This window comes from Lissotriton helveticus, chromosome 2_1 (assembly GCF_964261635.1).
Source record: "Lissotriton helveticus chromosome 2_1, aLisHel1.1, whole genome shotgun sequence".
NCBI lineage: Eukaryota > Metazoa > Chordata > Amphibia > Caudata > Salamandridae > Lissotriton > Lissotriton helveticus.
The window spans coordinates 826,137,395-826,158,330 of NC_136059.1; the positions used below are offsets into that span (position 1 = coordinate 826,137,395).

At 51.8% G+C, this 20,936-nt stretch overlaps 1 protein-coding gene across 4 annotated transcripts in view; it reads left to right on the forward strand.

The window, feature by feature from the left end:
• Positions 1-20,936, forward strand: part of DMXL1 (Dmx like 1) — a 2,287,446-nt gene that overhangs the window by 2,191,215 nt on the left and 75,295 nt on the right. For all 4 annotated transcript variants that reach the window (XM_078675553.1, XM_078675555.1, XM_078675552.1 and 1 more), the window contains one exon: positions 12,029-12,081. In XM_078675553.1, the coding sequence (XP_078531679.1) occupies positions 12,029-12,081 (53 nt within the window). The remainder of the gene's footprint in view (positions 1-12,028; positions 12,082-20,936) is intronic.

The following is a 20,936-nucleotide window of genomic DNA, read 5'->3' on the forward strand; positions in this document are numbered from 1 at the left end:
GAGGTAGTGTCTGACCGAGGTACAAACTTCATTTTCAAGTATATGAAGTCCCTGTGGCAGGAGTGTGGGATAACCTATAAGTTTACCACTCCTTACCACCCCCAAGGAAATGGGTCGGTTGAGAGATTCAACCGAACCCTGAAAGGCATGATTATGGGTCTTGAGGAACCTATGAGGCGTAAGTGGGACGTCCTCTTACCATGCCTGCTGTTTGCATACCGTGAGGTGCCACAGAAATCTCTAGGGTTCAGTCCCTTTGAGCTTCTCTATTATCACCCAGTGAGAGGACCTCTGAGTCTGGTCTAGGAAGGCTGGGAGCAAGCTCCAAGGAAACCTCCCCAGGATGTATATAGCTACATGCTGTCCTTCAGGAACCAGACTAGGCATTTCAGGCAATTTGCTGAGGCGGGTCTGGAAGCCAGCCAGGAGGAAATGAAGTGGTGTTACGACCCTAATGCCACTCTGTTAGAGATTCAGCCTGGTCAGAAGGTGTGGGTCATGGCCCCAGTGGAGCCTTGTTCGCTCCAAGATAAATGGACCGGACCATTTGAGGTGGTGGAGCGCAAAAGTCTGGTTACCTACTTGGTGGGCTTGCGGTCTCCCAGGAATCCCTTGCGGGTCCTGCATGTCAACCGCCTGAAGCCCCACTTGGAGAGGCCCGAAGTGGGCATGCTCTTAGTGACAGATGATGGAATGGAGGAGGAGACTGAGCCTCTTCCTGTCCTCCTGTCGGCGACTGAGCAAGATGGGTAAGTGGATGGTTTGAACGTCTCTTCCACCCCGACCCCTGAGCAACAGAATGACTGCCGCCAGTTGCTGGGACAGTTTTCTGATCTGTTCTCCCTGATTCCCAGTGTCACAGATTGGTGCATCAATTTATTTAAACAGTTTTATATAGCGCTGGCTAGACCCGAAGGTATCAGAGCGCTTTACATAAGGTCAGCAAAGTAACAAAAATAATAACAATTACAATTTACATCAAATGTATGAGACGACATTAACATGAAAGAAAGGAGAGAAAAGTAGAGAGGAGAGGGCGAGTTAGAAGGGAGAGGACGAGGGGGAAGAAGGAATAAGAGAGGGGAAAGTCATCCCAAAGACCGCATGGGTAGGTGACGGCCAGGGATTTAATCCCAAGCCAATCTCCCCAATAGCTCACAAGGAGGCTCCAATGGGCATCGGTCAGGAAGATGGATAGAAAGGAGACAAGGAAAATGCAGAACAGCAGAAATAAGCAGGAGGGAGGGATGGGCGAGACAGGGAGAAGGGGAGAAACTGAGCCCAAGGTCCAGCTGGGCAGGTGACGGTCAGCGGGTGAACCCAGTCCAATCACCTCATTAGCTGAACAGAGCAGCTCCACCGGGCGTCGGACATAATGCTCGGACTCCGCTGACAGGAAAGAGGTCATGTGTACTTGGGAAATGTCAGAAAAGTGTGGGAGCTGGGGGTGGAGCTGTGGTTCGGTAAAATTCCAGACGTCCTCTTGAGGTCAGTCCCAGTTCTGGAAGAGTTGAGTAATAAAAAGTTCTGTAAGGGGGAAAAAGGGTCACCACTGCCGGCCATGTTGGGGTCAGGCATCCTGGAAGGGTTGAGACAGTAAAAGTTCAGTAAGGGGGATAAATAGTCACCACTGCCGGCCATGTTGGGGTCAGGCATCCTGTAACCCTAACCCACACCATGACCCTGAGAGTGTTGAGAATGAAAGAACTTTACAGGGAGGGAAGGGCCTCTGGAGATAGTCTTCCTGTGAAGCACAAAACTTACAGGGTGACTGACAGAGTGAGAGCTTGCATCAAGGAGGAGGTCTCAAAGATGCTTGCATTAGGGGTGATTGAGTCCTCTAACAGTCCTTGGGCCAGCCCAGTGGTCTTGGTCCCAAAGACTGCCGCACCGGGTGCCACACCAGAACTCCGGTTCTGTGTGGACTACTGAGGGCTCAATTTAGTCATGAGGACTGACGCGCACCCCATGCCCAGAGCTGATGACATGTTTGACTTAACGTCTGGGTACTGGCAGATCGCCTTAACTGATGAGGCAAGAGAGAGGTGCACATTTTCCACACCAGATGGGCACTACCAGTTCCGGGTTATGCCATTTGGGAGGAAGAATGCCTGTGCCACCTTTCAGAGGTTGGTCAAGCAGTTGTTGGCTGGGCTGGAAGAGTTCAGTGCAGCCTACCTGGATGACATTGCAGTGTTCAGTGCCAGTTGGGAAGAACATCTGCGCCACCTCTAGGAAGTGTTGATGGCGCTGCGGAGGGCAGGCCTCACGATCAAGGCGAGTAAGTGCCAGATCGGGCAGGGTTCTGTGGTGTACTTGGGACACCAGATTGGGAGCGGCCAGGTGGAGCCCCTACAGCCCAAGATTGAAACCATCCCGGCTTGGGAGCCCCCCAAAACCCAGACAGAGGTGAGAGCCTTATCTGATAGAGACTACTAGCTGCAGATTCCTTCACGTAGAATTCTCCTCAGGCGTGAAACTGGATCCGGAAAAAAAATGTACCCAGCATCCCTACGCGCCAGGGGGATGGCATCACGTGACTCCGCCCATGGTGGAACATCCTTTACGACGCAACTATTACCCCGCACTACCATTACAACGCGGGATTACAACGAAAGTCGTTACAACGACTTTCGCTGGAGGGCGCTGTTGGATAGGGAATAGTTTAATTTTCTATCTAACACCTTCCCTACTATCCACGGGGACTGGAGTTGGAATAGAAAATGAAACTATTCCACTATCCAGCGCCCCCCAACGCAAGTCGTTGTAATCCCCACGTTGTAATGGCATGCGAGGTAAAAGCATGCGTTGTACTGACATACAACCCCGCCTAGGCGTTGTCCGCGTACGTGACGTCAGCGAGGTCACATAAGTCCCACCCCGGCGCGCGTACGTCAGTTTTTTCCTTTTCCGCGTGCAGCGCAGATCCTGATCGTACTCTGGGCCTGTTTAGGACTTTCCCTTTCGCTATTGCGTGTGTGGGAACAGTGTGCGGATGCCTTCGGGCTTTAAGACATGCTCGTCTTGTGGACGCCTGATGTCGGCGACGGACCCTCACCCCATCTGCATGTGGGGTTTGGGGGGACACCCCGACTCCACTGATTGTGAGGCGTGCCAGCAGATGAAGCCGAACTTCTCTCGGCTCGCATGTCCAGGTCGGCGTCGTCATCTTGCCCGGCCCCTGTGGAGGGTTCTCGAACCCGCTACCTGCCTCGTCAACAGCGTCCTTCTCCCAGGTTGCAAGAGCGAGCGTCGCTCGCCTGTCGGTAAGTGTCGCAGTTCGTCCCCGAGGGTCGGTTTCTGACCTGTTGGGGCGTGGGCTCTCCGCGGGTGTTGCGGCCCCACGTGTCATCCCCTTATCTGCCGTTTCCCAGTGCGGGGCAACAAGAGCCCAGATGGAGACATATGCGGCGGCTTTGCAAGCCTCGCTGGCTTCTCCCCTCCTCCTTTCCCTCCTGGGACGTCAGCGGATCCCTTGCTGTGTGCGGGGCCCTCCATGGCGTCGCCGGCGGCTCTGGCACCGACTTGCTCGGATCCAGGTTCGGAGGATGTGGTGCCGTTGGGGTGTGGCCCTTCAGGGTTCCCTCCTTCGGACCACGGCACCTCTGCTTCACCGCAAACTCCCACAGGAGTTCCTGTGGTGTCGCTGGAGGTCACCGGGGCTCGGGATGCACCCCCGAGCCCCTTCGGTCCTTTGGAGAAGCGGCGGTCTTGTCCGAGGCCGAGGGTGACGCCACTTTGCCGAAGGAGGCTTCTGGCCCTGGCAGCACCACAGTGGTTGGTGGAGGGGCCCCTCCCGCCCCGTCAGGGATCGGGGCTGGCGGGAGACTCCACGTCCCTCTCCGGGTCTCTCTTGTCCCTCGATGCAGGCAGCTGCCTCATCGGAGGTCAGGTCGGTGCCGCTCCTTCGCCGCCCCGGCTCCAGCTCAGCCCCAGTCTCCTGCACCGTGCGCCGTGTCGGAGGCTGCCCCAGCATCTCCCCCGGTGCCAGACGACGAAGATGTCCTGCCTCAGATTGCGGACTCTACGGCGCCAGGCCAACGTCGGGTTGTTGACTTGTCTTCAGACGCCTCCTTCTCCAGAGGTTCGGCATTTGCTGGTATCATCCTCGCCAGAGATGGGTCGCCGCGTCGTGGCTTTTTCACCGACATCGTTTAAGGGCGGCTCCTCACCGTCTCTGCGGCCACAGTCTTCACCAGAGGAGCCGCAGGTTCCCCACTCCTCGGTCCCTCTTCCTTCTTTCCGGACTTGGCCCTTCCCTCCTCCGGTTGGCTTGGGGAATGGCTGCCTTAGCTTGCAGCTGCCACCTAACGAGGATTGGCTTTCCCCTCTGCGGGGCCCTACGGAGGTGGGTGCGGCTTTCACTCGCGCTGTTTCCATGGATGTGGGAATTTTGCGCATGGGTGACCCAGCTACCCACTTCCCCGGGGATCATCTTCTGGAGGTTCTCCATCAGGGTTCTGGTGGCAGGGAGCTGTCGCTTCCCTTCGAGGGTTCACTCCATTCTTCTCTCTTGGGGACTTGGGGCTGTCCCACCACGGGGGACCCGGTGTCCCAACACCTTCTGCACAGCCATCATCCGGCGCCACGTGATCCGGTGTGTCTTTCCCTTTACCCCTCTACCAGAGGCCCCCTTTTGCAGACTACCTTTCCTTCTCTGCCGCCGCTGTTGTCTCCCCGTCACTGGAGGCCCGCTGGCTTGACTCCTGGGGGCGCAATATGTTCGCCTCGACCAGTGCGGCTCTGCTGGCCCTTAACACGCTGTGTGTTTTGGCTCGGGCCACTTCTTGTTTGTGGGACGCGATGGAGTCTCTTATGTCTACTGCTTCACAGGAGGGTGTCTGTGTTGATTTGAGAGACCATGTGTTGGATGGCCGGGAGCTGGCATTGTTTATTCTTTGCTCCGTTTTGGACATCTCGGAGGTGCTGGGTCGTGCCATGGCTTCTTCGGTTGTCCTTCATGCCTGGCTTCGGGACAGTGTGTTCCCGGAGAACGTTCGAGAGTGGTTGGTGGACCTTCCCTTCGATGGTGCTCTTTTGTTCCATGCCCCTGTGGACTCGGCCATCCAGAGGTTCTTGGCGTAGCTTCCTCCTCCTCAGTGACCTGCGAGTTGATCTGCTTCTTGGAGGTGTTCTTCTGTTGGTGTCTGTTCTGTGTGCTTCATGGCCACTCAAGTCCTCCTTGTTGGGAATGTGGTTCTGTTGGCTTCTGGCCAGCCCTTCTTGACTGTTTTTGCTTTGGGTTTTTCTACACCATGCTGGCCCTGAGATTGGACCTTCTGTGTTTTTCCTTTCTGGCTTCTTGATAAGCCTTCTGCGGGGTTTTGCCGCAGGCCTTTTCTGTTGTCCTCTGCTGCGTAAGTTTTTTTCCTAAGAGGTTCCCATGTTTTGGGGCGTGACCTGCCCTATGTGGGGTGATTATGGCTGTTATATAGCCTTGGTATGTGCTGGGAAGCTGTGGTCGCCTTCGGGCTTCTGCTCTCCATGGTGTTATAGTATATTGCAGATGCAATCTTATTGCTGATGCTTTGGACTAGCTTCAGTTCCGCCCCAGGGTGCCCTTCTCTGTGGTCGCTGCCCTGTTTCCCCTGGTCTCGCCTGCTGTCCATGGCCTGGCGTCATGGTCCTGTCTGGTCCCACTTCTTTATGGGCCGTGTGTGCGGTCTCCTCCCTAGGGCATGTCCGGACTCTTCTTCGCCTTCCTGTTCTCTGTCTTCAGGTGGAGTCTGGGGTGCTTCGTTCTGTGGGGTCCTCGGCGTCTGGTGGACATTGCCGTGCCAACTTATTGTTTTCTCCGCATCGATATGCCTTCTTGGGGCTTTAGTGGGACTGTCATTCTGCCTTGTCCGCTTCTTCCAGTGGGCCTTGCACCCGGTTCTACCTCTTCTCCCTGTGGGAAGAGTTGGTCCGTGACGTCTTGTCCATTTTTGCCGGCGCAGTCTGTCCCTGCGGGCCGTTGGACGGTTCTTCCTGTTTGACCTTGAGCTACCTTTTTTGGCTTCCGCCTGTTTATTGCTGGCGGCGGCCCCGTTCTGTCTGGGTTTGCCTTTGCTCTGCCTCTTCTCCTTGGAGTCTCTACGTTACTCTTCTCCTTCGGTGCTCCTCTTCCTGGCCTTGGCCGTATGTTTGTTGCCTTGTATGGGCGTCGGCTGCTTTGCCTCCTTTCGCCTTGCTTTGTTTCCTCTGCTGAGTGAGGACCAGCTACCTCTTCTCTTCTTTTTTCCGCATTCGCTTTGGGGTTCTGCTGATGTTGGTCCCCCTTGCCTGGGGGGACGAGGCTCCTCGTCCTGTCTTGGGACTCGATCCCTGTGGGACCCTCTGTTTATGACCAGGTGGCTGGGGTCCTCTCGCAGACCCTCCTTCCCCTTGGGTATGGCTAGGGTATCTATTCTACGTGAAGGAATCTGCGGCTAGTAGTCTCTATCAGATGTACGAATTACTTACCTTCGGTAACGATGTATCTGGTAGAGACGATTCTAGCCACAGATTCCTACACAGCCCGCCCTTCCTCCCTGTTCTGCAAGGACTTTTGACTTGGTCTTTTGCACTTGCCTCCCTGTGGATGGCTGTGTCTTCTATGAGTACATTCTTTCCCTCTCTCTGACAGGATGTTCGTCCTGTTTAATTGTTCCTTTCCTCCCCTTTTGGCACATTGGAGGATAGTTTGTAGGTGCTTCTGTGCCTTAGTCTCTGGTTGCTACAGGTTGGGGCTTACCTTCCGCCCGCCCCGCCCCTCCTTCCCCTCCCTCCCCCCCCTTTTATTACTAGGGTTCTGGGCCCTCTGCTATCCTCTAGGTTGGGGTCTTTTGGCTGTGCCTCTGCCCTTTGTTCCTTGTGGGGGTTGTCAAACTGTTGATGGGGCTGTCTTGGAGTTTTGTCGTTCCTTGTCTGTCCCGGACTGGTTCCCCTTCGTTGTTTTTGGTTGGGTTTGTAGTCCTGCCACATGTTATCATGACGTTTTTACATATGTCCTTTGTCTCCAGGGGGGGCTGTCTCTGTACTGGCAGGGTTGCTGCTCAGGGCTTGGCTCTGTTCTTTATTCTTCCCTGCCTTTGGGTACTGCAGTGCCTGGCACTGCTCTTTATGGTGTTGTTCCTCACCATTCCTTTTTCTGTTCTTTCACACACTGTTCCTATACTCTCACAGTTTTGTCTGATGGCTCCGCGTTGTGGTGCGGAAAAGTTCTCCGAAGAAAACTGACGTAGGTGTGCCGGGTTGGGACTTATGTGACCTATCACGTACGCGGACAACGCCTGGGCGGAGTCGCATGATGCCGTCCCCCCGGCGCGCAGGGATGCTGGGCAAAAAAATTCCGGATCCAGTCTCAAGCCTGGATAATTCTACATGAAGGAATCTGCGACTAGAATCGTCTCTACCAGATACATCGTTACCAAAGGTAAGTAACTCTTACTTTAAGACTCACTGGGCATTACAGGAGGTTTGTCAAGGGGTATGGCAGCATTGTTGCGTCCTTGACAGAGCTGACTTCCAGGAAAGTGATTTGGACTGACACCTGTCAGAAAGCTTTTGAGGCCCTGAAAGCTGCCATGTGCATGGCGCCTGTGCTCCTGGCGCCCAACTTCTCCAGAGAGCTTATTCTTCAGACAGACGCTTCAGAGCATGGTGTGGGGGCTGTTTTGTCATAGATGAATGAGGAGGGCCTAGATCAACCCATAGCCTTCATCAGTAGGAGGTTACTTCCACAGAAACAGAGTTGGAGTGCAATTGAGAGTGAGGCATTTGATGTGGTCTGGGCACTGCAGAAGCTGAGACCATACCTGTTTGGGACTCACTTCCGGGTTCAGACAGACCACAGGCCCCTCAGATGGTTGATGCAGATGAGGGGTGAAAATCCAAAGCTGTTGAGGTGGTCCATTTCCCTACAGGGGATGGATTTCACGGTGGAACACCGCCCTGGCACAGAGCACGCCAATGCTGATGGTCTGTCCTGATTTTTCCACCTTAGTGATGAGAACTCCCAGGAGGTAGGGTAGTTCTCCCCACATTTCAACTGGAGGGGAGACGTGGCAGACCTGGCACCTTGGTGTGGGTCTCCCTTTAATTTTTTTGCTGGTGTTAAATGCTTTGGGCACTGTGCCACTGCTGTCCAGTGCCACAGTGCAAGTGCTCCCTAGGGTAAATTGATGTATGGATTATTGACTCCATGATTGGCTAATTTGGTTTACTTGTCAGACCCTAGTACAGTGCACTGAGTGTGGCCAGGGCTTGTAAATCTAAATGATGCTGGTGGGCTTGCAGCACTAGTTGTGCCACCCACAGAAGCAACCTTGTAATATGTCTCTCAGGTCTGCCATTGCGGAGCCTGTGTGCCGTCTGGTACTGCCATGTTAATTGGGCAAGTGCACCCAATTGCCAGTCCTAAACCTTCCCTTTTCTGCATATTAGTCACCCCTATGGAAGACCCAAGGGCAGGGTGCATTGTAGGTAAAAGATAGGACAAGCCCTGATGTTTGTGGCATGTCCTAATAGTGAATTACAGCCATTTTCATTTTTCACTATTGCAAGCCTACCTATTCCCCATAGGCCAGAATGGACAGGTTGATTATAACATTTTATAATCCTAACTGACTCAGGGAACTAGGTAGAAATTCGAGTTTAGCATGCCTGAACTTAAAATGATAAAATAAATCTTTTAGGGAAGTTGGTTTTAACATTCTGTGTTTGAAAATACCACTTTTAGAAAGTAGGTACTTTCTTGCTTAACCCTCCAAGCCTGCCTTGCTAGGTTGTGTATTCCTTGTCTGGAGTTTGAGTGACTGGCTGGGGGATTCCAGGAGACGAGGTGAGTCAGCATAGGGCTGAATAGAGAGATCTGCATGTAGATGGGTGGGAGGAGTTGCACCTGGGACCTGAATAGGGCTGTGCCTTCCCTCCACAATGCAGGCTCCACCTCCTGTGGTGAGTCTGATGTCCCTGTCCTGCACTGTGAAAGGAAAGGAGGAGTCATGTAAACAGAGTGCTCCAGGACTGACCAGAACTGGTTTGGACTAGGCAAAGGCCTCTCTGCCAGAGAACAAAGAGAAACTGTGTATAAAAGAGGGGACCCAGACCCCAGAACTTTAGATCACTTTTGGGAAACAAGAAACCTTTGCTGAGGAGAGGAACCAGGGAGACTGAGGAGAGACTATCCCTAAGCTGAAGTGCTGCTTGGGGGATTGGCCTGCAGTGGTTGCCTGACTGCCAAAGAGAGGAGAGATGAACTTTGTGTGTACTTTCATCAACATGTGAAGGATCTCCAAGGGCTTGAGAAAGAGCCTGCCTCCTGCTGTAGTCTCAGGGACAATAGACTTCAACCACCAGCTCCCCAAGAGTTCTTTGGAAGTGCCTGCAGTTGTGTTGGGCTTTCTGAGGGACTGCGTGTCGCAAGGAGCTGGAGGCGCAACTCACGAAGAAGAAGCGTTTCGCATCGCCAGAGACGCGTGTCGCCGCCGCAACCGCTGTCGTTGCATCACTGAAGAAGGGTGTCACAGCCGCAGTCGTCGCATCACTGAAGAAGGGTGTCCCGTTGCAGCTGTCGCATCGCAGAAGCGTCTCGCATCACCGGAGAAGCGTGTCGTCGTCGCAGCCACTGTCGTGCAGCACTGACGAAAGGTGTAGAAGCTGCAGCTGTCGCCACGAATCGCCGAGGCGCCTCGCATCACCGGAAAAGCGTGTTGCAGGGCCTGTCGGGGCTCACAAGTACCGTTGAGTCGCCGCACAGCCATCGGCCGTGCACGCATCGTGTCACATCAAGGAGAAGACGCCATCTTTGTTTTCATCGCACCGGATTTTCATCGCATCACGGCGTTGCGGGCCGCATCACCACGGAAGCTTAGTAAGAAACCGAGGCATCACCATTCTTGCTTGTAAGGAACAGACGCATCACCTTCCCTGCAACACTTTCGTTGTATAGCGTTACGTATCTTGAGGTACATTGACTCACAGTGTCGAATTTTACATCCAAAAGAGAACTAAGCTAATTCTACCATTTTTAAGTACAATATTGTGGATTTTTGTCATTTGTGGTCTTGTCTATATAAAAAATACTTATTTTTAATATACAACTTGTGTGATGTCCATCAGTAGTGTTGTTACTGGGTTACTGTATGTTTTCACAAATGCTTTACACACTGCCACTGAGATACTGCCTCTGAGATAAGCCTGTCTGCTCCTTCCAAGCTACCAAGGGGTTGAGCAGGGGTTATTTTAGGAGTGTACCCCCTTACCCTGACTGGACGCAAGGGTCCCTATTTGGTCAAAGGTACCTACCTCTGCCAACTAGAGACCCCCAAATCTAACACCCATGGTGAGATGTTCTTGCTGAAAATCACTACTTCCATCTTGTTGGTGTTGAGCTTAAGACAGTTGACATTCATCCAGTAAGCAACTTTGGTCATGCTGGCAGTGAACTCGTTTCATGTTTTGGGTGTCTTATCCAAGAGGGAGAGTATGACTTGTTGTTGGTGTATGAGAGGAGGAGGATGATGATGTGTGCGCAGATGACATGGGCCAGAGGGATCATGTATGCATTGAAGAGAGTCGGGTTGAGCGATAAACCGTGAGGCACTCCACTGATTGGTTTTCAGGACTCCTGGCTGACGGCTGGTGTTCTGTCCATTAAGAAGGAGCAGATCCAGCGGAGGGCAGCTCCTTTGCCATTCTTTTGCAGGCGCCTGATAAGGATGGGATGGGAGACAGTGCTAAATGCTGCATAGGAGTTCAGGAGAATGAGAGCTGCTGTGTCTTATCTGTCAAACATCATGCAGATGTCATCTGTGGCGGCAATAAGTGCTGTTTCTGTATTGTGAGTGGGCTTGGATCCAGATTGCATGACATTGAGGAGCTGGTGGTTGCTGAGATGGTCAGTGAGACGTCGATTGATCAGCTTCTCTTGGACCTTTGCCGGGTATGGAAGGAGGGAAATGAATCTGTAGTTTGAAAACGTGGCTGGGTGAGTGGGTGCTTTCTTGAGCAGGGTCATAATCGTGGCATGTTTTCAGGTGTTAGGAATGTGGCTGATTTGATGAAGGCATTGAGGATGGGTATTCGTGTATCAGCACCAATATGACATTTGTTGAAGTGACTTTGAGTTGCAGTTATGCTTTTTTCAGTAAGAAACATGTCAACATCTTTACTTATCACATTGAGGTGCCTAAAAAGAGGTGGGTAGCGAAAATTTGAGAAGCCAATGTAAGTCACCAAATTCTTGATTCCCCGTGGGTGGAAATAATCTAGTTTATTTGGGTAGCACCTTTCCTAAACAAACCTATAATCCGATTTCTTTACAAATGGAAGCAACTTTCAAATATACAGGAATTCTGCTTTTATTGAAGCATATTCATGGATACAGTTGCTGGCGCAAACTATAGAGTAACTAATATTACTTTGATATTCGATGAGTCATAGGAAAGTGCATTTGAAGTCGTTTTTCTAAGTCATATTGTTGTCTTAAATTCCTAAAGCTTCTTACAACTTTGAATATTGCAATTTTCTTCTTCAAGTTGTACCATCATTTTTAAAGTATGTACAAAAACACAAAACATTCTAACATGACAACCCTTCAGAAAAATTACTGCTTTTAATAAATTATAAAAAGCTTGGTTGATACTGCCTTTTGAAATGTAAGGCACGTATATTTGATACTATTCCTGTCCCTATCTAATGACAAAGAAATAGTAAAATGTGATCTTACGTTTTAAAAATGTTATTGGCTTTTAGCTACACACATGTGAAAGCATATGAAGCGATTTCAGTCACTTAAATGGTCAGTTTTCTTATTGGATCTAGTAAGATGAATGGCAAGTTGTAAATTCAAGAGCAGTCCATGATAATGCAACATCATTAGGCAGCTGTGCAGACTATAGAAACACTCTGGAAAAGAAATTACCTAGATGTGCTCGATTTGTTTTAATGTATGTATAATACTTATAGCTACTTTACTTAATCACGTAGAAATAATGTAATGTAAGTGCAATCAGACTAGTCACATAAAGTTTGTCAATAATCTATTATGATATTTTCCCCATAGGAACATCTGTTTATGGGATACCCTGGTGGCACCAATTAATAGTTTAGTGCACAGTAAGTACAATACTCCATGTTGAACACTTCTTAAAATATTTCTCCAACTTTAAAATAGGTCAGGAAAGCAGTGTTCCTCTATTGTTAATGTTGGCATTCTTTTTGTTGTTTGTGTTACTGACTTAATAATATTCTAGTTCTACATACAAATGCATCTTCTAGACTAATAAAATGTCCTATTTTCTCGTGGGAGTATTAAAGAATTCTTGCACAGCATAAAGATGTTTGGCTTTCCTCCTGCTCAGGCATAAATGTGTGGTACCGTGCAAGCCCCTGCCATGATCTGTAAATTAATGTGGCATCTTCTGCATACACCACTGATTGGGTAGTGGATGTATGTGCATGACACAAGGGCAGGGCACATTCCTTACTCCTGAGTTTCTTTTGTGTAGTACTTTCCTTACATGTTTTTCATGAGCTCCATTTCATGCCACAGATCACCAGATTTAAATAATGATTGTCCTATTCTTAGCAATTGCCAGTGGCTACCCCTCACCTTAAAAATCAATTGATTTGTTGCCATACATCTTTGTAGTTCTTGCATTTAAGGGTATTAGCAAATGAAATAAAAAGGTAAGGAGATCACCCTACTCCCTAGTTCCCTTATCCTTTTCTAGACAGTCCGACTCTGGGAATGAAAGGCCTGACGGACAGATTGTACTATTGAGACCAAGGAGCAGATTGTGCCTAACACTGTGGCTTGCACCTGGTCATATTATCAATCTATCAATCAAGTATTTGTAAAGCGCGCTACTCACCCGTGAGGGTCACAAGGCTAGACGTTGGGGGGGCAGCAGCTACTGATCGAACAGTCAGGTCTTGAGAAGTCTCCTGAAGGTCAGCAGGTCCTGGGTTTGTCGCAGGTGGGTTGGGAGGGTGGTCCATGTTTTGGCGACGAGGTGGGAGAATGATCAGCTGCCGGTGGTCGTTCGGCGGATGCTTGGGTCAGTGGTGAGGGCGAGGTCAGCGGAGCGAAGTTGGCGGTTCGGGGTGTAGAAGGTGAGTCGTACGTTGAAGTATGCTGGTCAAGCCTTGTGGAGTGCTTTGTGAGTGTGGGTGAGGAGCTTGAAGGTGATCCTCTTGTTGATTGGGAGCCAGTACAGGGCTCTCAGGTGTGTGGTCATGTGGCGAGGGATTCCGAGGATGAGGCGAGCGGAGGAGTTTTGTATGCGTTGAAGTCTTTTCTGGACTTTGGTCGTGATTCCTGCGTAGAGGGGCTTGCCTTAGTCCAGCCTGCTACTGACGAGGGCTTGGGTGACTGTCCTTCTAGTTTCAGTGGGAATCCATCTGTAGATTTTGAGGAGCATGCAGAAGGTGTTGAAACAGTAAGAGGAGACCGCATCGACTTGCTTGGTCATAGAGAGCGTAGAGTTCAGAATGACGCCCAGGTTGCGGTCGTGGTTGGTGGGTGTCGGGGGAAGTTCCCAGCGTGGCCGGCCACCAGGAGTCGTCCCACGTGGAGGGGTTGGAGCCGAGGATGCGGACCTCTGTCTTGTCAGAGTTCAGTTTCAGGCGGCTGGTCTTCATCCACTCTGCGACGGCCTTCATTCCTTCGTGGAGGTTGGATTTGGCGGTGGCAGGGTCCTTGGTGAGGGAGAGGATCATCTGGGTGTCATCAGTGTACGAGATGATGTTGAGGTGGTGCGCTCGGATGATGTTGGCGAAAGGTGCCATGTAGATGTTGAAAAGGGTCGGGCTGAGGGATGATCCTTGGGGTACGCCGCAGGTGATCGTTGTGGTTTCGGATCGGAAAGGGGGAGGTGGATTCTCTGGGTTCTGCCAGTGAGGAAGGAGGTGATCCAGTTCAGGGTTTTGTCACGGATCCTTGTATCATCGAGGCCTGTGCGCAGGGTGTGGTGGCAGATGGTGTTGAAAGTGGCCGAGAGGTACAGGAGGATGAGGGCCGCGGTTTTCCCGTTGTCCAGCAGGGCCCTTATGTCGTCGGTGTCGTCAATGAGGGCGGTTTCGGTGCTGTGATTGCTATGGAAGCCGGATTGGGAGGAGTCCACTATGATGTTCTCCTCAAGGAAGTGGGTCAGTTGTCTGTTGACGGTCTTCTCAATGACTTTCGCTGGGAATGGGAGCAGGGAGATGGGTTGAAAGTTCTTGAGGTCCTTAGGGTCTGCCTTGCCTTTTTTTTGAGTTGGCGTGTTTCCAGCTCTCCAGGAAGGTAGCGGTCTCGAAGGAGCTGTTGATGATCTTCCGGAGTTGGGGTGCAATGATGGAGCTTGCTTTGTTGAAGATGTGGTGGGGGCACGGGTCGGAAGGTGAGCCGGAGTGGATGGTGTTCATGATTTTGTTGGCGTCTTCATCGTTGACGTTGTTCCAGGAGAGCAGGAGGTCGGTGTGTTTGGTGGGCTTTGAGTCGGGGGTGTCGGCGTCTGTTGTCAGTGTTGAAGCTCTCGCGGATGTCTGCGATCTTGCGGTGGAAGAAGTTGGCCTCTCAGCAATGGCTTTTCTGGCATCTGATTGATGTCCTTTCCAAATAGTCCTTAAATACCACATTTCAGGTAGTTGAAATATTAGCACTGTGCATGGTGCCAGCTAGAGCAGCACATCACTGGAGATCCTGTACCTACAAAGTCGCATTTTACAGACTGATGAACACCATGGAATTACTTGAAATAGTTCCCACGCCCTTATTCCACAACCTCTAGAGGGTCACATATATTCTTACGTAGAAGGCTGCTATAATAATCTGAAGTGCTTATTGACCCCTTCTGGTATCACATCTCAGCATTGGCATCAGTGGCAGCTAATTTCTACACTAAGGTTTCCGGTAGAAAATTACACAGTGGTCAACAAAGTATTCACCTGTGACCCTGCTTCCACTGACTCTGGCGCTGCTCATATTCATCAACATGTTCAGCGATTTTTTTTTTATCAAAGATTATAAGGTCGCTGGTGCATTAAAGTAGTAAATGCTTTTCATGCATCAGGTTATAGGATCAATCGGGGCGGAGCTTGCCAGCGTTGATGGAGGACGCTTAGTTGCTGAGCTCGGTGCCGTTACCCACGATATCCTGTTTAAAATCCTGTGTCGACGAACCCAGATAACTCCCGAGTGGAGTGTTAACCCTCAGGGGCCAGCTGGTAACCTCCGAAGCGCGAGCGGTGCGAAACTGGCGCCCGTTGAAGAAGTTGCGTTGCGGAACGGCTCTCTGGCGGACTAGGCCATAGTCCCCGGACTCGCCTGGGGAACTGCCCGGCGTGCGTCACAGTGCGTGCGGCCTGAGCGGAGAGGACGAACCCGGGCCTGTCGGAGCCCTGACGGAGCGAGTGACTCCTCCAGAAATCGGCCGGACACTGAAGACCTGAGGGGTGAGACGGGTCGCGGTGGTGTGCAGGAGCGGAGAGGAACCTTTGGAGCTCCGACAACCAGTGGAGAGGGGGCATAGGCCTAGGACTGGCTGAACGCTGCGACGCGGGACCTCGGGGCCTTTCCGGTTCTGCTGCCGGAAGCCAGCGACATACCGAGTACGCGGGGCTCTGGACCTTGAATTGGATGCTAGGCCTGCTGCTGATACCCTGCAACACGCACAGTGCCGGACTGTATGCATACCGGCTCAGCAGGGCAGATGGTTCACGACTAGGTGCTGCCTGGTGCATGAGAGCCACGACAGTTACAGGCCGGCAAGCGGAGTCGAGGCACGACCCAAACCCCAGCCCCCCCCCGCCCTGAACGACCACATTGAGGCGCCAGACTTGCCCCCCACCTCAAAGCAAACATCGATTGGAGATCGTGTGAACACCAGGACACCAAGCGACCTGGGGGCACGAGGGCAGACGTTGCGGGACCACGAGATCTTAGAGTGAGCCTGGGGCATCCGGACTGCGGCGGTGACCTCTCCTGATTGCTGCGCGGGCATCTTGGGTCCCCCCGTGCGCTGTGGGCATCATCTGCACCTTTGCTCCGCTCTGGCTGGACTGAGTCTACGCTACGGTGGTGGTGGAGAATCGCATAACGGACCCCTACCGACCTCATTGTGACCTTAAAGGGACTGTGAGTCCCCGCGGTGTGACAAGGAGGAGGCTTGCAGACCTAGCTAGAGTGTATTGGCGATACATTGGAGACGAATACTCCGGATTGAGTCACACTGCTTGCGATGCATAGAACGTGGCCATAGGATCGCAGCTGTCCAGAGACACGAGGGTGAGGGAGTCACATGCAACATGCTCTGCTGACCCGCGCCGCGAATCTCTGCCAACGTACTCAGGACGCACACCGGTGCACGTAACAGGGGCTGCGGGAGGCAGTAAAGCCCCGCATACTGGAGGAGAGGCACTCCGGTCCTGGCAATACACTCAGTCACTTTGGGCGCCACACTGAATAGCGCCATACTGATCGGGCATCATACTCGCAGGGGGTGGTGAAGCGGCGACCCCGCCAAACTCTCCAGAGCAGGCTGACACCGGAACACTGGATTGAACGCTACACCGAAGTTCTCTGCTGCAAGCCTGCTGAGAGGCCTGAAGTCACAACGACCGGACGTGCTACCATGGGCAAGGGCGACAAGACTCAATCTAAGCTGGCGTTCGAACAACGACGATCTAGAGTGCCGGAGTCTCAGGTGCCTCAGCCAACGCAGCAGACCAGGGGGCCGGAGAGCTCAATGTATTCTGACATTAAAGACCTTCTGGTTACGATGGAGAAGGGATTACAGGACAGCATGGCGTCAATAGGGTCTAAGATCGATGCCCTCACGTATCGCATGGACCGCATGTCAGAAAGGGTGGACAAGCATGCGAAGCGTCTTGACATGTCGGAATGGCGGATAACTGAAGTCGAAGAAGCGCAGACTGTACTGGACGATGATCGCAAGCAGCTCAATAGGCTACTTCAGCTTATACAAGATAAGTCGGAAGACTTGGAAGCTCGCTCGCGGCGCTCGAACATTCGCGTCACTGGTGTTGCGGAGACGACTCAAACCGGGAAAATGGAACTCTTTGTGGAGAAACTCCTGGTTACCCTACTCGGAGACGACGTCTTCTCACCAATGTTCATCGTGGAGAGGGCGCATCGTACTTTGGGTCCGTGCCCGCGACCGGGAGCTCCCCCGAGACCAATAATCGCCAAACTACTGAATTACAGGGACAGGGATACTGCGCTGCGGATTGCAAGAGAAAAAGGGACGCTGCAGTTTGAAGGTATGGAAGTCTCCCTGTACCCTGACTTCACTGCGAAAGTGCAAGAGGAATGACGACGCTTTGCTCCATACAAGCAACAGCTGCGTGCCCTTGGGCTGGACTACGCCATGCTGTATCCGGCCAAACTGCGGATCAACAGACAGGGGCATTCGCACATCTTCACGGACCCTAAAGAACTCCAAAAGTCTCTGAAGGTGTGGACCAAGGAACAGAGGAGCAGCCCTAGAAGCCAAGCTGGCGAGCAAGATAATAGCAGCCATCTGGATGACCAGGAATAAGACAGCGGCTCCACTGACGCACATTGCGAATGCAGGGCCATTGAGAGGCTGAGCAACGTTGCGAGCACTGGAGCCACTACTGCCTCGGGCTTTGCCCGACGCTCAGCATCAAAACACGAGACTCAAGGGGACTCGTGGGTGGACCGCAGACTCGAAGCTGGGTGAGATCTTTTCATTATGTATGCGCTGGGTAACAGTTTGGTGATGCCCTACCGTCTTTATTTGAACCAGCTCCCACATAAACTACAATGCACATGGTTGTTTAACCTTGATGAGACTGGGAGATGTGAAACACTAGAAAGGGTTGTCTCTGTAGGGCTCACTGAGGCATACTGTAAGATCGCGTTGACACACGATACTTGGGTGACGGCGCTGAGGCAGCTTAGGGGTGCGCATTACTACAGAGCTGTTATTTGCTTTCCTGGCGACCTCTGCCCTAGCGCTTTAAGCACTGATGGTCTCGAAAGGGGCCAATTGGGAGTTTTTTGTATTGTTACTTGGGGGGAGTTTCATCATGCTAGGCCGAATTGGGGCTGGTCTGCTGTGGGTGGGGGAGGGAAGGTTTTTGCGGATGGGGAAATGTTATTGTTCTTGTGCAGACACTCTGAGTTCCTTGACACCAGACTTAGACACACCTCACCGGACCACGATACACGGTCACAGCGAGAATACTACACTGCTTGCCCAGATACCGCACTCCATAACAGCGTACCCGATTCACACTAAGTCAGGGCCATGACTAACTACACAGGGAATGCGCGTCCTATTGCAATAGGAGCGCTCACGTGGAATGTGCGAGGCTTAAATGACCACAGGAAGATGCGTAAAGTGCTTAGCTACCTGCAGCAACATCATGTAGATCTAGCTTTGATTCAGGAGACACACCGACCGAACAACAGCGCGATGCTAAAATGCCGAGGTTTGGAGGGAAACGCTGCATTGGCGGGTTTCACAACACACGCCAGGGGGGTCATGACCTGGGTTAACCCAAAGTCAAAAATAACACAACACACACTGGAAACTGACCCGGAGGGCAGATATGTAATCTCTAGATGTACTGGCCTAGGTATGTCCTCAGTAATTGTTAACACATACGGCCCCAACTTCGACTCCCCCCGACTTTTATAAGGCGCTGGTGAACAAACTTCGAAGCTACGACCCTAAAGACCTTTGGTGGGGGTGGGACATGAATCTCACTCTTGACCCGGCCCTAGATAGATCAGCAGGCCCACATCGCAAGCTTGCGGCTGCGGCAGTGGAACTGCAAGATGCTATGACGTGCCTGGGCCTGGAGGAAGCCTGGCGATCCCGCAATCCGTTACAGGGAGGCTACACCCACTACTCTGCATATCATGACATACATACTAGGATAGACTATTGGCTCGTTCCTGACTCCAAATTAGGCGTGATAGACAAATGCAGTGTACTCCCTAGGACGCTCTCAGACCACTCGCCGGTACTCCTGGAGCTGGTAACCAAGGGCCAATCTATTCCGCCATTCACTTGGCGGTTTCCGCCATACTCTTTACTGGATCCGGTGTTCAGGGGGGAAATAGCGGAAGCAATTGATACATTTTTTTAAACTAACATTGGATCGGTGGAGAGTTTTCAAACTGTATGGGAGACCTTCAATGTATACATCCGGGGAGTGGCGATGTCCAAACACTTGGGCGTCCTGAAGGCCATCCGAGCGCGTTTAGCTGAGATTGAGAAACAACTAGAGGCTATGGAGAGGCGGCAAAGAGAGTGCGCTGATAGTGAGGTGGGCGAGGAAATCAAAACGCTACTAACGGAGTTCCATGAAGAAGCAGACAGAGAAGTAAAACATATGGGAAAGTATGCTACGGCTAGAGTATATGGTGAGCGTGACAGACCTAGCTCGCTGTTAGCCAGGATCATAGGGGGAGGGAGGAAACTTCAGCAGATAATGGAGTTAACATCAAGCAATGGGGAAACACTAACTGACCCCGTTCACATAGCTGCTGCTTTTAAAAGTTACTATGAAAACCTGTACACGACTAGAGGGGTGGATATTGAGGGAGACATTGAGGACTACCTGAGCCATATTGACATCCCGTGCTAACTAACGCTCACAGGGAATTCCTCATGCTCCCAATAGAAAAAGATGAAATAACTGACGCTCTGTCTAGCATGAAATCCGGAAGCGCCCGCGGCGTGGACGGACTCACGGCAGGCTTCTACAAGACCTTTAAAGGTCAGCTGATTCCACACTTGTCCACTCTTTTCGATGATATATGTGTTGAGGGTTCCATGCTGGAATCGATGAGGAAGGCACTCATAGTCACTGTCCCCAAGCCGGGTAAGCCCAGGGAGGAATGTAGCTCATATAGACCACTGTCTTTGTTGAATGTGGATGCTAAGTTGTTCGCCAAGGTTTTGGCCACTAGGCTGGCGCTCCTGGCACCCAGACTGATTGCCCCAGAGCAGGCTGGCTTCATTCCAAGCAGGAACTTAACGTATAACATTCGCACTGTATTAGGCGCGATGCAACATGTGCGGCAGGATAGAGAGTCACTCGCAGTTTTCCTGGATATGGAAAAGGCCTTTGACTCGGTTGAATGGGCGTTTATGAGAATGGTTTTGCAATGCATGGGACTAGGTCAGCCCTTTCTGCAGATGATAGGGGCTCTATACAGTAGACCACGGGCGCGAATCAGAATCAATGACCTGGTGACGGATTCATTCCACATCACCAGAGGAACTAGGCAAGGGTGCCCTCTCTCGCCCCTCCTCTATGTACTGCTGGCAGAGCCTTTGGCTTGCGCACTGAGGGAATACCATGGCAACGAAGGCGTGTGCTTTCCGAGCTACAAGATAGTGGTGTCAATGTACGCTGACGATACCTTACTATACGTCCGTGACCCGAACAACAACCTGTCTTCGGTTTTAAGAAAGGTGGTCAGATTTGGCACGCTGTCGGACTTCGAGTCAATTGGTCAAAGTCACTTGCATTTCCCTTGACCCCTGTCACACGGCCAACTGACATGGAGTACCCACTCACTTGGACCACTGAACCTATTAGATATCTGGGGGTTCGCCTGCATACGGACCCAGAGACCATATTCAGTGCAAACTACGGAACCGCTTATAGCAAGCTGGAGGATGATGTGACTGCCTGGTGCAGACTACCGCTCTCTCTACTGGGGCGCATTGCTATATTGAAAATGGTGGTACTTCCCAGATTTTTGTTCTTGTTTATGACTATCCCTATGGTGCTCCCCAAAGTATTTTTCCAGAGACTGCAGCAGCTGATGACAAAGCTTGCGTGGGCGGGTGGTCAACCTCGAGCAAAGTGGTCACTACTCACGCTACCGTACAAAATGGGAGGTCTGGGTGCTCCGGATTTGGAGCTGTACTATCGAGTGGCACAGGCAGCACATTTACATACATGGGTGCATGGGGACCGAA